At 44.0% G+C, this 13,536-nt stretch overlaps 1 protein-coding gene across 1 annotated transcript in view; it reads left to right on the forward strand.

The window, feature by feature from the left end:
• The window catches only part of SNAPC3 (small nuclear RNA activating complex polypeptide 3), a 262,056-nt gene extending 251,482 nt beyond the window's left edge, over positions 1 to 10,574 (forward strand). The window contains exon 9 of the mRNA XM_086961406.1: positions 8,277 to 10,574. Within this exon, the coding sequence (XP_086817532.1) occupies positions 8,277 to 8,424 (148 nt within the window). The 3' untranslated portion in view covers positions 8,425 to 10,574. The remainder of the gene's footprint in view (positions 1 to 8,276) is intronic.
• The last annotated feature ends 2,962 nt before the right edge of the window (positions 10,575 to 13,536 follow it).

The following is a 13,536-nucleotide window of genomic DNA, read 5'->3' on the forward strand; positions in this document are numbered from 1 at the left end:
GCACCGAGGCGAGAATTATCAGATCCGTGGAATTTTGAGCCCAAGACCCGCCGAGGCGGAGAATTGAACCCTGGTCCCGGGCTAGACCTCTGCATCAGGGTCTGCCGCTCTAACCATTGAGCCACACTTCTCCACAACTACCCCATCACCCTATTGCCTAAACCTTATTTCTATTACATCTTCTTCGTTTTGTAGATACTCCTTGATAAAGGGCCATTTCGCCAGAAATGCATTGGAGTGGAACCCATGAATCTGCTAATGTACAAATACGTATAAAAATGAAGCATCTTTGAACCGATTGATATGCCTTGAATATCAACTAACCGACAGGAGGAATAAAACTAAAAGTTTGAAAATTTTCTCAAGAACTCTGTTGGAGTCTTTTTTTGAACCTACTGGTGTGCCTCAACATAGGGATGCACTCACCTTGACGTGTGCCCTTTTTTCTAAACTATCACCATGCCCACTTTCTTTCCTCCTCCGCACCCTTCCAGAGAGGAAGAGAGGCTCCACCGTCTAGACCCAAAACGTGCACTCTCATTTTACCTGAATCGCACACAACAGTTCCGGGTGGATGACCAGCTCTTTGTTGGCTACGTGGGCACCTAGAAAGGCCGGACTGTACACAAGATGACTATTTCCCGATGGGTCGTCTTGTGTATCAAGGCCGTTATTCTCTGGCTAAAAAGGAACCTCAGATGGGGTTGTGCGCCCATTCTACCAGGGCGACAGCAGCTACTACTGCACTGGGACATGGCGTCCTCCCTGCAAGACATGTGTCAGGCAGCCACGTGGGCCTCGCTGCACACTTTTACCAAGCATTATTGCCTTGAAAGTCAAGTCCGGAGAGACGGCTTCTTTGGCCGTTCTGTTGTCCGTGACTTTCTGGTGTGATCTTTGTTCGCAGACCTACCACCGGGGTTGGTATTGCTGGGGTATCTATTCTAAGGTAAGGAATCAATCACTAACGCGTTTCTTACCGTCGGTAACAATATATCTGTAAGAAACTTTATTTAGTGATAGATTCCTAACCACCCCACCCATCCTCCCCATTCTGCGAACTGATTTCTAGGGTTAAGGTTGTCCCTTTCAGGGCCCTAGTTTCAATGCACCAGTGGTCAGTATATTGCATGGCTCTGCATTCCTGGCGCGGAAAGGCGTGTACAGAATCAATGTCAGCGCACGAGGGCGTGTCTAAGTAGCTCCATCGACATCAGCTCGGCGACCATGACCCCAACGACGTACGCGGAGCTGCACGATGACGCCTACCGACGCGCAGGGGTACTGCTGACTTTCGGGATCCAGTCTGACGCCTGGGGGTAATTCTAAGGTAAGAAATCTATCAATAACTGTTTCCTACAGATATATCGTTACCGAAGGTAAGTAACTTGTTCTTTACAGAGAGACTTTTGTCTCTACCAATCACTCACATTGAGATTTGAAAAAAAAATCTTCTTTGACTAATCACACAGGATTATGTCTTGCTTCATTTGCAATAACTCACGAATTAGGCTTCCAGTGAAGCATTAGCAAAGCAGCAGAGCTCCCAGTGGACGTCCACAACTATATTCATTCAGAGCTATTGTAAGTGTCAGGCAGGGAGCACTGTGCACCACGTCCGGCCAGGTGTGGAAAAGATGCACCATCCTGCTAATAATGCACGTCAGGTTGTGCGAGGAAAGGGAGCACCATGCTGCTAATAATGCGCGTCAGGCCGTGCGAGGAAAGGGAGAACCATGCTGCTGATGCACATCAGGCAGGAAAGGGAAAGGGAAAGGGACCTCCTTGCGTCAGGTAGGTCACTGACATCATTTAGGGCCAGAGATGAGTGCATAATCATGTCTCTAATAGGGCATGTCAGGCAGTTATAGGAAGGTAGCACCCTACCATTAATAATGCAGTTCGGGCAGGATGATTGAAGGGAGCATTGTGGTTCTTATAAGGGGTGTCAAGTAAGGGCATGGCACATTTCTCTAACTGTGCATGTCAGGCAAGACCAGGTAAGGCAGCGCCGTATCTCAATTAATGATTGCATGTCAGGATGGCCGGAGATCTGTGCCTAACTGTGTCTGTCTGTGGGCATGCTAGGCAGTTATAAGGAAGGGGGCACCTTGCCACTTATAACATGTGCCAGACAAGTCAGCATTGTTTTTATAACAATGAGTGTCTCGAAGGATCAAGGAACAAAGTGTTCTAGACACTGGAGATCCGAGGACAAGGTTCCTTGCTCTGCCGTTTAAATACGACGTTTGGTGAGAAGAATACAGTAGCAGCCTATAATATCACAGAGGTGGGGGTACACTCAGACATAAACCACACACACACACACACTTCACAGCACACAAATACACATACATTCATACATACACGCATGCATCAAACAAAAAAAACCACATAAAACCGCAGGTCTCCAACAGGTAAGCCTCGGAGGTCCCAGGAGGATTGGGACTGCTGCCTTCCCTTTTTGGCTGACCTTAAGTCAGCCAATGAAAAGAGGCAGCAGTCCTAATCTTGTCACAGAGTGGAATGTGGTCAGTAAGACTGCTGACCCCACCCCACTCTGTGACTAAGTGTCTCTGATTAACACTCGGCCCTGGGCACTCCAGGGCTTAAAACTGTAGCGCGGAGGTCCAAGGCAATCTGTGACATTCTCCTTCATCACCACGGGAAGGGACTCGAGGCACTTTTGCCAGGCTGAGGAGGTCATGGCCACAGGGCATAGTTCAGCTCAGACAGCCAGGAGCCTGTGCATTTAGCATATGTAGAGCTTCTGGCTGCCTGACCTGACAGGAGAGTATCTGTCAGGCTGACCACTGTTCAACCTGACCAGACCTTTTATTCTTGCCTAATAAAAGGTGGGGGATATGGCCCCTCAGTATGTATGAACGGGCTACTGCTGCTGGAAGAATGTGTTATTTCTTTCACTGTCAGAATGAGCAAGCATTGAAAAAGTCAATGCGCTCGCCTTTGCGACCTGCTGACTTGCTACCAATACTTTGTGGCAATACTGAATAGCATCTGTAAAAAAGCAATGCTCTTTGCCAGTGCTGTTTAGTATAGGCAAAGAAATAAAATGGCATTAATCGCACATGCAAGCTCCTTCAGAATTATGGTGGCAGCCGCCACTTAGATCGGCCAAATAAAAATACATTTATGGAGGGCCAGCAGCAATTTCTGCCTGACCCTATAACAAAATGAAAGAAAGAACAGTGGAGTTGGAAGAGAGCAATTAAAGATAGGGAAGGCAGACGTGTTGGGAGAGGCAGGTAGCGACATGAGGAAGACGGCAGCACTGGGGGTGTGGGAAGAGGCACACGAGACACAGCAAGCAGGGGGAGCCAGCAAAATGGAGTGTTTGACCAGAAAAGCACACATGTGAGAGGGCAACATGGAGTACAGGAGGAAAGAAGCACATGGACAAGTGAGAGCAAAACACAAAGCCTAAGGAGAGAGAAGCCCATGATGGAGACAGGTGGAAAACACATGCGCTCTCAAACTGATCAAGCAAAAAGAAAAAAAACAATTCCCTGAAATAGAGCAGTGTAAGGACAGATGAAAAGAGGCTCAGTTCAAGGGGAGGGACAAACTCTAGGTGGATTATTCAAGCCATTAAACAAGAAAAAAGCAAATGACTGATAATAAAGCCAGCCAGTGGTATTCAGTGGGGGTGCTTTAAGCCATTGTACATTTTTTATAAGCTAACAATAGGTCTTTTGCAACCAGGCATCTGGTAGGATCGAGCTAAAAATAGGGTTAATCGTCTTTAATTCAAAGGTCTATGCAGCTCCTTGGGGCACTGACCCGGTGCATAACAACCAGGTAATTCAGGGTCTCATATTAAACAGGAGGCCAAACTAAAAGGATTAACATGTAATTTTCCATTTTCTCAAAGCAATAGTTCTGTGATGTGATATAAACCAATCTAAATCCAAACTCCTACAAAAGACTAAGACGTTGATGGCTTTCACAGAACTTCACCAAATCCTGGTCAAGGACTTGTTTGAAGTCTTGGACACATTAAAGCCTTCAGCTGCCATCCGAGTGTTTGGTGTACAGGTAATCTCATAGAACAAGATAGAACTGAGACAATAACAGAAAGAAAAAAAATGTAAAATTGAAGTACTTGCGTTTTAAAATAATTTAAGTTGAAAAATGTTTTTACTGAAATGGGAAGACATACTGTGAAGGCTGGCAATGGGATTACTTTGAAAGCTTACGGTTGGGGTTCATTTTAGAGTTAGATTACAGGGCTATGGTAGTACGAGGTTAGGTTCCTAGTTAGAACGTGGATGGGATACTGATGGTTTGAAAGTCCTTGGAAAGCTGCTTGGAAAAGCTGTTCCCTCCTGTATGTTTTTTTTATCGCAAGATCTGTTTTTTCCACAGTGAACATGACAGCCCTTAAATTCTACTGGCAAAGCTCTAGCTTTATCTTGCTGATAGCTAGTATAAATGTGCGGTTGTGACAAGTGAACACCAAACATTCTTACCCCCCCCCCCCCTCCCCTGTGAGTGACTGTGGCTACCCCCCCTCCATTCAGGCAAGCTCTTTCTGTTTGTCTATTCCCCATACCTGGTACCTCTTGCTTTATATAATGTGAAGTTTCTGTGTATCAATATGGAGTGTTGGTTTTCATGATGTTTGGGTGGTGTGTGTATGCTGCTCGAGATGGTATCCTTTCTTCAGAAGGCTGGTATCATCTGTATTGAACAGGTGCCTGGGAAAACTGGACAGGAAAATGCATTTCTCTCCCACCCCCACCTGACACCTTATCATCTATATATAAACTTAGGGACTTGTTTATGAGAGGTTTGCGCCTGTGGAGTGTGACTTTTTCTTTTTTACGCTGCAAATGTGTGAACCTCTCAATCAGGCCTAAGAGGTGACATAAAGCCACTCTGCAGGGCATTGCATGGCCTCATAAATATGGAGTAAGAAAAGCAGCACAAGTCTCTGCCTTGCCTTGCGTCAAGGAGGCGTTACTGTGGGTTTTCTCATGCAGCGCCCATGGAGTTTGACGCTGCTCCTGATTAACTTAATCACATAAACCTGGGGCAGCACCAAACCCTTATGCTCCCCAGAGCAGGCATAACGAGGAGAAATATCTGTATTTCTCATTTTCTCCCTCTTTCCATGTGTGCTGCATTCTGCTGCGCTGCCTTGCACCATTTCCTTATAAATGTGGCCCATAGTTGTCTATCTGTAATATCCCGTATATACTCAACTCTAGGTAAGGCTGCCTTCTCGCCAGTGGTTCACAGATACATGACCAATCAGAGCAGAGTGCCTCTAGTTTTTAGGTCTCGGCTAGCGTAGGCTGCACACATGCGCAGTCTCGCTGGCGAGATTTAATGAGATAGAGAGAACATCACTAGCGAGGTTAAGCCCCACCCCTCTTCTCCATTGGCTGGCCTCCTAAACGGTGGCCAGCCATTGGAGAAGAGGTCCTAGTGATGTTCTTCTTTCTATCTAAGCCCCGTCCTTTTCAGCCTGGGTTCCTTGCCTTACGTTTGTGGTAAAAGATTTCTTATCTTTTTTTATGGGTCCAGATGGCCCGTTAAAGAAGATAAGGAACCTTTTATCCCAGCAGGAAGTCGGGCGCCCAGTCTGAAAAGGACGGGTTAAAAGAGAAAACTTGCGTTATGGCGAATGCTTGTTTGCATCCTGAAACGAGTTAAAGTAATGTAGCCTTTGGATGGAAGAACTAAGACAGACTCTGTACTTGTAAAATAGCTACGCTTCACAAAAGGGTAAATGCATACGCAGCCATTCTCTATGGTTTGTGTGCATGTGCACTTTAGAACAATTATTTACGATGTAATCAACACCAATGAGTTAGCCATAATTCGTAAATTCGGTTTCCGCAGTTTATCAAATGTGTTCATGCAGTATAAAAAAACATTTCCAAAACAGACCTCCAGTTGTGGCAATTCCGGGCTCTGGTCTACTCTCCCAAGTGAGGAACAGCAGATACCGATCCATAACCTTGGCAAAAACTGCACTTCCGCCCAGCTGCAAGCAGCAACAGCGAGGGCGGACATCGCAGCCAGGACCACTTTTGTTTGGAAAAAAAGGTGGTATTGCAGGAAGCTTTAATCTTGTAACCTATTAATTTACATCAAAAAATGATTGTAAAATGTCAGCTGTGGTTATAAACATAAATCACTAAACGCAGGTAATGAAAAAAAAGGTAATAAAATATGTATTCATGAAAATTAATTGCATCCAAATAAACGTTCATCCTAGAGAAAAATCGGTAACGCATGAAACTATAAGAGTACATTTTTAAAAAAATGATAGCTCAAACATGGCTTTTTCCGTGTTAGACCCTCCACGAGCCTTAGTTGACAGTGCTCCACCTCTGTGTGTTTTTGTGCGTTGACCAAATTGCTCCGTCAGCGAGTGTTATTTATTTTGCATAATTTCCAGTTCCGGATTAGGTCAGTTTCTGTTAAAGGATCACATTCTGTTTCCGGCCAGAGTAGTTTTTGCGTGACACCACACTCACATTGAGCCTAAAGAACCGAAGCATGTAAGGTTGGCCAGGGTCACTAGAACTGCACAGGTGGGTTTCATATCGGGCTGCATGCGCTTTTCCAGTACACCGGCCTTTTGTGTCAGTTTTCCATGTTGTCTATCCCCACCTCTGTTGTGCCTGTCTCTCACTCATTCTCAGTTGATTGATTGCTTCTCCATTTGAAATAAACGACTACTGTCAGTCCCAGAAAGAACAGTTTTAATAACATAAAACTTAAGCTGACAAAGACCTATGGCGCTAAGCCATGCCTACATATTAAGTTTCCTCTACGGCACAGGTTCAATTTCTGATTCGTGTGCATGTGTCACCTTATTGTTGAAAGGTTATTAAATTATTGGCATTCGCCTGTGCCTTCAAACCCCTTCACCAACTGTGCGCTCCCCTGCCTGTTCATGTATATTACTATTTCAGCAATTCACTGACTTTGGACTTGCCCTCCTCCCTTCTGTGCTTCTCTTCTGAGTTTTCCACCCTCCTCCATCCCACGTGTCTGTCTTAGATTCCCACATAGTTTCAAGTGATGTCCCACGTAGTCTTCAGTTTTGTAAAAAATCCAACTTGTTTGATCACTTTTGGCAAGTTCAGCATCAACGCCATCCCTTATCAGCTCCTTCGACCCATAGGCATCTACGCGCAATATGACGAGGTTGCGGGTATGGTTTTAATTATTCGAAAACATCGCTTAAATTAAACGTGCTCAGTTAACATGACAGCCTAATCAACCTGCAACGACGTTCATTATACACCAACTGAAATAATTCAAGGCCTCTTCCTTGAGTCAATGGAGGAGACTATTATTTCATTCCGGATGTCATTATTTTAGTGTTCTATAAATGATCATTTCTTGTTTAATGTTATCCTTATTATAAATACGTATGAAAGTAGGTGTTTCTTCTTTGTTGTATCATATTTTGTTTAAAAATGTGTATTTAACCTTATTAGTACAGCCCTATTATGTCAGATCTCACCATGACGAGTGTGTTGGTTTCACTACTGAATCCAATAAAATGTGCCCTTTTTGGAGAGGTGTCAGTCTGTGTGGCTCTGTGTTTGTGTGTGGCTGTGTGTGGTTCTGTGTGTGCATGGCTCTGTGTGTGCGTAGCTCTGTGTGTGCGTGGCTCTGTGTGTGTGTGGCTGCTTGTGTGTGTGGCTCTCTGTGTGTGTGTGGCTCTGTGTGTGTGTGTGTGTGGCTCTGTGTGTGTGTGTGTGTGTGTGGCTCTGTGTGTGTGGCTCTGTGTGTGTGGCTCTGTGTGTGTGTGTGTGTGGCTCTGTGTGTGTGTGTGTGTGTGTGGCCCTGTGTGTGTGTGTGGCTCTGTGTGTGTGTGTGGCTCTGTGTTTGTGGCTCTGTTTGTGTGGGTGCAAATGCAATAGGTCTCGCATTTGCGAGATATTAAGCTATTGGCATTGTAAATGACAATGCCATGTATTTATCTGTTTTCAAAACCAACCCATAAATAAAAATGTTGTCATTTACAATGCCAATAGCTCTAACTTTTGCAATGGCGAGACCGTTGCATTGTAAAATCTTGTTCTATTAGGGTGCTAAGTAAAATCTGTAGTTCCCATTTGCCATTTAGTGTTGCCCCACTTGGCCACCATTATTGTACAGTTTGTACTTTTTTGTGTTTCTATCACATTGTATGTTGGATACTGTGAATCTGTGAAATACTTTGCGGGAAACGTTTATGACCTTTTGTTGTGTACCTATCTAAATAATGCCCGTTCTCTTGCTTACAGGTGGGTAACCAATGAGGACAGCCTTGCACCGCAAGACCCGTGCCTGTTCTGTGATGTTTGCTTCCGGATGCTCCATTACGACGAGGAGGGCAACAAACTCGGCAATTTCCTCTGTTACCCCTACCTCGACCCTGGAACTTTTAACTGAGCACTCCACAAGGCTTCATCCAAGCTTGGATTGTAGTGTTTGAGCATCGGAGTCCAGTGGCGGCTTGCAGCAGAGAGGCTGGGGTTCCTCTGTGGCTGCTGTTTTCCAGCCTGATGGATCATATGCTTCAGTAGATCATTTTCTGCCCTTGAATAAAACCAAAACTGAGATCCGAACTGAGTACTGTGCTGCAGCCAGCGGATCCCCTTCTGTTTTGGAGATCCGACTGCAGCTTGATGAGTATTGAGTTATTGTTTTAAATGCCGCCACTGAATTCTTTTCTGGAGTGCTGTGCACTCTTTCATTTCAAGAGACCGTTTAGCTCAACGAAGACCAAGAGTGGAAAGGAGCTTGAGGAGTGGAAGATGGTGTAAATTAACCCTTTTTCTGGTTATACACGACAGACGCAGCTTTTCTTCATGAGAACAGCGTGGGGGAAACTGAAATTGAAAGATGGGAGACAATGTTTCATCAGACATTTAAAAAAAATTATTTAAGGGGTGGTCCTAATCTAGGGTATATTCCTGTAGATCCCGAATACCAAGCACAATCCATTTTCAACCTCCTTTATTCTGGATTTTTTATTGTGTGTGTGTGTATTTTATGAGCCGTACTGACTCTTATAGTTGTCCTAATTTTCTTGTTTTGTAAAAACCAGCACTGAGGAGAGGAACGATTCTAAAATCGATTATCACAGTCCGATAGGATCAAGTGAACGAAGCAGTGCACGGTCACATGGTATGCCACAATTCTATGAAAATGGCGGATAGTGACTTAAAGATTGAAACTCTACCTGCCACATTTGATACATGTGTTACGTGGCATGGATAACTGGCTAAGCAGAAGGCATTTGCATTTATTCTGACGTGGTTTACCACCAGCTGCATCCTCCATGGGCAGAGCACAAAACATAACCGGTTTTGAATTATTTTATTGTGAACAAACACACTTCAGAAACTACAGTGACATTATCTATAAAGTCAACCACGTTTGGAAAAAGGAGTGCAGGAAGAGTGTGTTTTATGTTTTTCATATGTTATTGATGAGCAGTTATATTTTTTTTTGCTGAAGCCTTATGCATTCCAGTATTGTAACTTGAATGTTTAGTTTCATTGCCGTATCTTGAATGTTAGTTAATAATGACGTAATACATTTCAATTTCAATTTAAATAATCTACATTTCAAAAGACTAGTGCGATAAGAAAGAGGTGAATTAGCCAGGAATCGGTGATTTATTTATTTTTCTATTTGTCGTTCGTTTTATGCTTACTGGGGAGACAGACTGGTGAGTTAATGGCTCAAACAGTACAGCAGAGGCATCCCCATCTTATGTGCTAATGGATAGATCATCTGTGTATAAGGAGAAGAGTGGTTGGTTACTGCAGCCAGGGATAGTTTGTAAACAATGCTGTATGCCATTTCTAGCTTTAAGAGACATTCATTGGTTTTCCATCGTTGACATCAGTAAGTAAACGTAGTTTTGGGGATCTCTGGATTGTCTTAGGGCCCCACTTTTGCAGTGAGAGAAATACAAGAATCCGGCCTCTTTGCTTGGGTAAGACTAGTGTGCAAAAGTATTTTTGATTGCTAGACGCAAAGCATGGGCAGCATGTGTATTGATGTTGTATTGATGACTAGAAGGACTGCTGACAAGTGTTGCACAATTACTTTAGCACAGGAAATGTACACCCTAGACTAATGTTCAGGAATATGCAACACTATACATTTTCAACGCAACTCATTTTTTAAAAATTGTATTTACCCCCAACCTATTATGTACGGAAGCACAAGATCTTTAGAAATAACATGGCAAACAACAAGACTGTTAAACAGGTTTGACTGTATGTTTCAGACTGTTGCAACTTTGTGCGCCAGGAGGAACTAGTTGGGGGCAAGGCCCAGAGGAACCGATAATTCGTTTCTTGCCATTTTACCTATCCAATAAATTCCTGTCGTATATCCCTGTCCTCGCCCACTATGGTCAAGGAGCAACATTGACTGGTGTTGCCTCAAGAGAGCTGTAAATCACAGACTGAACTTTTTTTCAGTCCAGTTTTGACCACCTTACAGAATGGACTGTTAATGTGATTTGGGAATTTCATTCTCTTCTTTCCTTTTGCAAAGCTTTATAAAACGAAACTCCCTGATTATTTGTGGTTTCTTTTAGTGTTTTGTTGGTGCAATCCACATTAGTTTCCTTTGCCATGTTTTGCCTAGTGATACATCTCCCTGTGACTGCCGTATTATAAATGGGATTAAGTACCTGTGCCATAAATAATAAGAATATTGCAATTCAACAAGGAGGTCCATGAGATTATAGAGGAACCAGGATGAAAAATTAGTTTGTTTATAAGGTCATGTAACTCTGGGGTGACTTGCATTAGCCTTATAATGTATGGCGGGGGTACTTTATTCCTTATAATACATGGCCACACCATGTTTCTCTTTCATAAGACATGGCCAATCTGTAGTGTAAAAGTAAACACAGTAAAAAGCAACTAGATATTTGTTGCAAAAATATTTCAGAATCAGTTTAATCCTAGTTAGATTTAAAAATGCTCCAGCAGAGAATCAGTTGAAACATACAAATAAATGCTCTATTTTCTATAATTACTATAAAACTCGCAAAACGCATGTTGCCATAAATAGCTCCTTTCTGCTGGTCACTGTTCATTTAGGAAATCAGATCAGATGAAGGAAAAAACATGTTTCGTTTTTATTGTTTAAAATGCAGCCTTAATTTTGCTTCAAATAATTTGTTACAGTTAAGTCATTACTCACTTCTTTATTACAGACTACTACAGATGGTCTCAAGTTGTCTGTAACCAGAAAATTAGAGATGGGCTTTTACATGGGGAGTGCATGCTTCCATGTATTAGATCACAATGACTACTACTAGTTGCTAAGGTAACACATTTGAAGTAAGTACTTTTTGGGGATAAGTACTGAATCTCTTTTAGATATTTTAGATCTAGATAATGAAAGCAGAAGCAAAAAGGTCTGATTTTCTGTCCCCTTTCTTTGAATGCTGATCATTGGCACCCTTTTGAAACTGTATTTAAAAAGCACAGCAGCTCTCTCTCCAGAACTCCTTTTTAGGTCTTGCTGAGCCAGCGCATGCGCTGCTCCAGACATTTAGTATCAGGGTTTTCAAAGTGCTGCCATCATGCTTTTGGTGGCCCAGCGCTTACGTTCACGCGAGCGTGCACGTGCGCAGCCGCCATCTGCCTCCCTTCCCGCGCTTGCCGGCTGACCGCGCAGATGATCTCCCCTGTCGGTTTGGTCTCCCCCTACTCAGAGGGGAGCTTACAAATACAGCTATAAGCTAACTAGATGCTCTCCCCCCTCGGTTTGGTTTTTTCGCATAAGCCCCATAGGGGGAGACCAAACCGACGGGGGAGAGCATCTAGTTAGCTTATAGCTGTATTTGTAAGCTCCCCTCAGAGTAGGGGGATACCAAACCGACGGGGAAGATCTATCCTTTCACCCCTTCAGGTTCCCTGCTCCTTTCTTCCTTCTGAATCTCTTACTCTTCGTTCTTCCTTTGATTTCACTTTTATATTTCTTCCCAAGCCACTTTAATTCCTCCTCTCTCTGCTCTCCTTTTCTCATTAGGTTGCTTTTATGTTCCTCTGTTACTCCCATTCGTATATCTCCCATTTTCCAGTTTGTTTTTACTTTCTTCTTCCCCGTTGTGTATTTCCTGTGTCTGTTTACCATAATTTGCTGTCATTCGTGTCTGTCCTCCTGTTGTTTCAACGCTCTTGACCTCAGCTGCTCTCATTCGTAATTGTCTTTCATGTTTCTGGCTTCCATCTTTCACCTGCGATCATGCACTTTTTTGTCACCCTGTGCATGGTTTTCTGGGTGTTTCCTCCCTCTGCTGCTCTCGCTCCAGTTTCCCCATTTCTAAAATCACATTGTCTCCACCCAACTGTTACACTAACTCCGGGCTCTTGTTCCACTTTCCTCTCTTTTCTCCCCTCTGTAGCTCCTTCCCCCTCTTTTTCTCTTTGTCAATTGGCCGCCTTCCTCCCACAGTCACATTTATTTAGTCCATGCTGTTCACGTTGTTCTTTGTCTCCCCCCTCCATCAGCGGCTCTTATTCTCTTTCTCCTTTTTAGTTCTCATGTTTTCCTCTAGGGTTTGAGAGCCCATCCGTGCACCTCAGTTTCTTTTGGTGATTGGCGACTCTAGAGCGCTGCACAACCCAGTGTGTCACACTTCTGACTTTTTCTACACCTCACCCTCTGTTCCGTGTGTGTGACACACTCCTGTAGAGTGCTTCCATCTCTGGGTGTCTTGGAATGCACTATGGGAAGCTTTGTCTTGCCCAAACCCGGAGTGTCCTGGGTGAGCTGCTCTCGCAGGACTATGAATGGACCTGCACTTCTTTCATTTGAAAGGGAGTGTATCTGCACTTCTCGGCAGAGCCGCCATACTTTTAATGGGAGAGTACCAGCACTATTCAGTAGGACATAGGTACACGGGCACTGTGAGTTCTTGCACTTTTATATTTCCATTTCATACACTACTCTTGTGTGATATAGTTCTAGGTCCCGGTGAACCGCAGTCCGTTCCTCGCCATGCAACGTTGTCATCGGAGCATGAGGAGAGGGACTATGTGTAGGTGAGTACCAGCCTGGGCACCTACTGGTGCAGTGGCCAGAACCACAGAGTCTCCATACTAAGGTGGCTACCCATGGATCCATTCTGCCTGTCTCGCTTGGCCCAAGGATTAGCAAAGATGAGCGGCCTTATAGTACCAAACTAACAATAGGTCCCTCTCTCCCTGTCCTTGCCCATTGTGGGGACGGTGGATGTTCCTCACCATTGACTTCTTATCTCTTTCACTGATCTCCTTCCTGTCTCCACCGCCGTCATGTTCTGCTACTGCCTTTGTGTTTTCTGGCTCCATTCACCTCTAGTACTCCTGTATTTTATTGCTCCCTAAGGTTCTTTTAGTCCTTTCTTTTTTCTCTCCTGCTTACCCTCATAGCTCGCCGTCCATCCCTTGGCTCTAGGGCTCTTCTGGTTATCTAATTCCTGGCTCGCTTACATGTTTCTGGCTCTCATTGTACTGCTCTTGCTGTTAACTGTTTGTGTTTATT

This window comes from Lissotriton vulgaris, chromosome 3_1 (assembly GCF_964263255.1).
Source record: "Lissotriton vulgaris chromosome 3_1, aLisVul1.2, whole genome shotgun sequence".
Lineage (NCBI taxonomy): Eukaryota > Metazoa > Chordata > Amphibia > Caudata > Salamandridae > Lissotriton > Lissotriton vulgaris.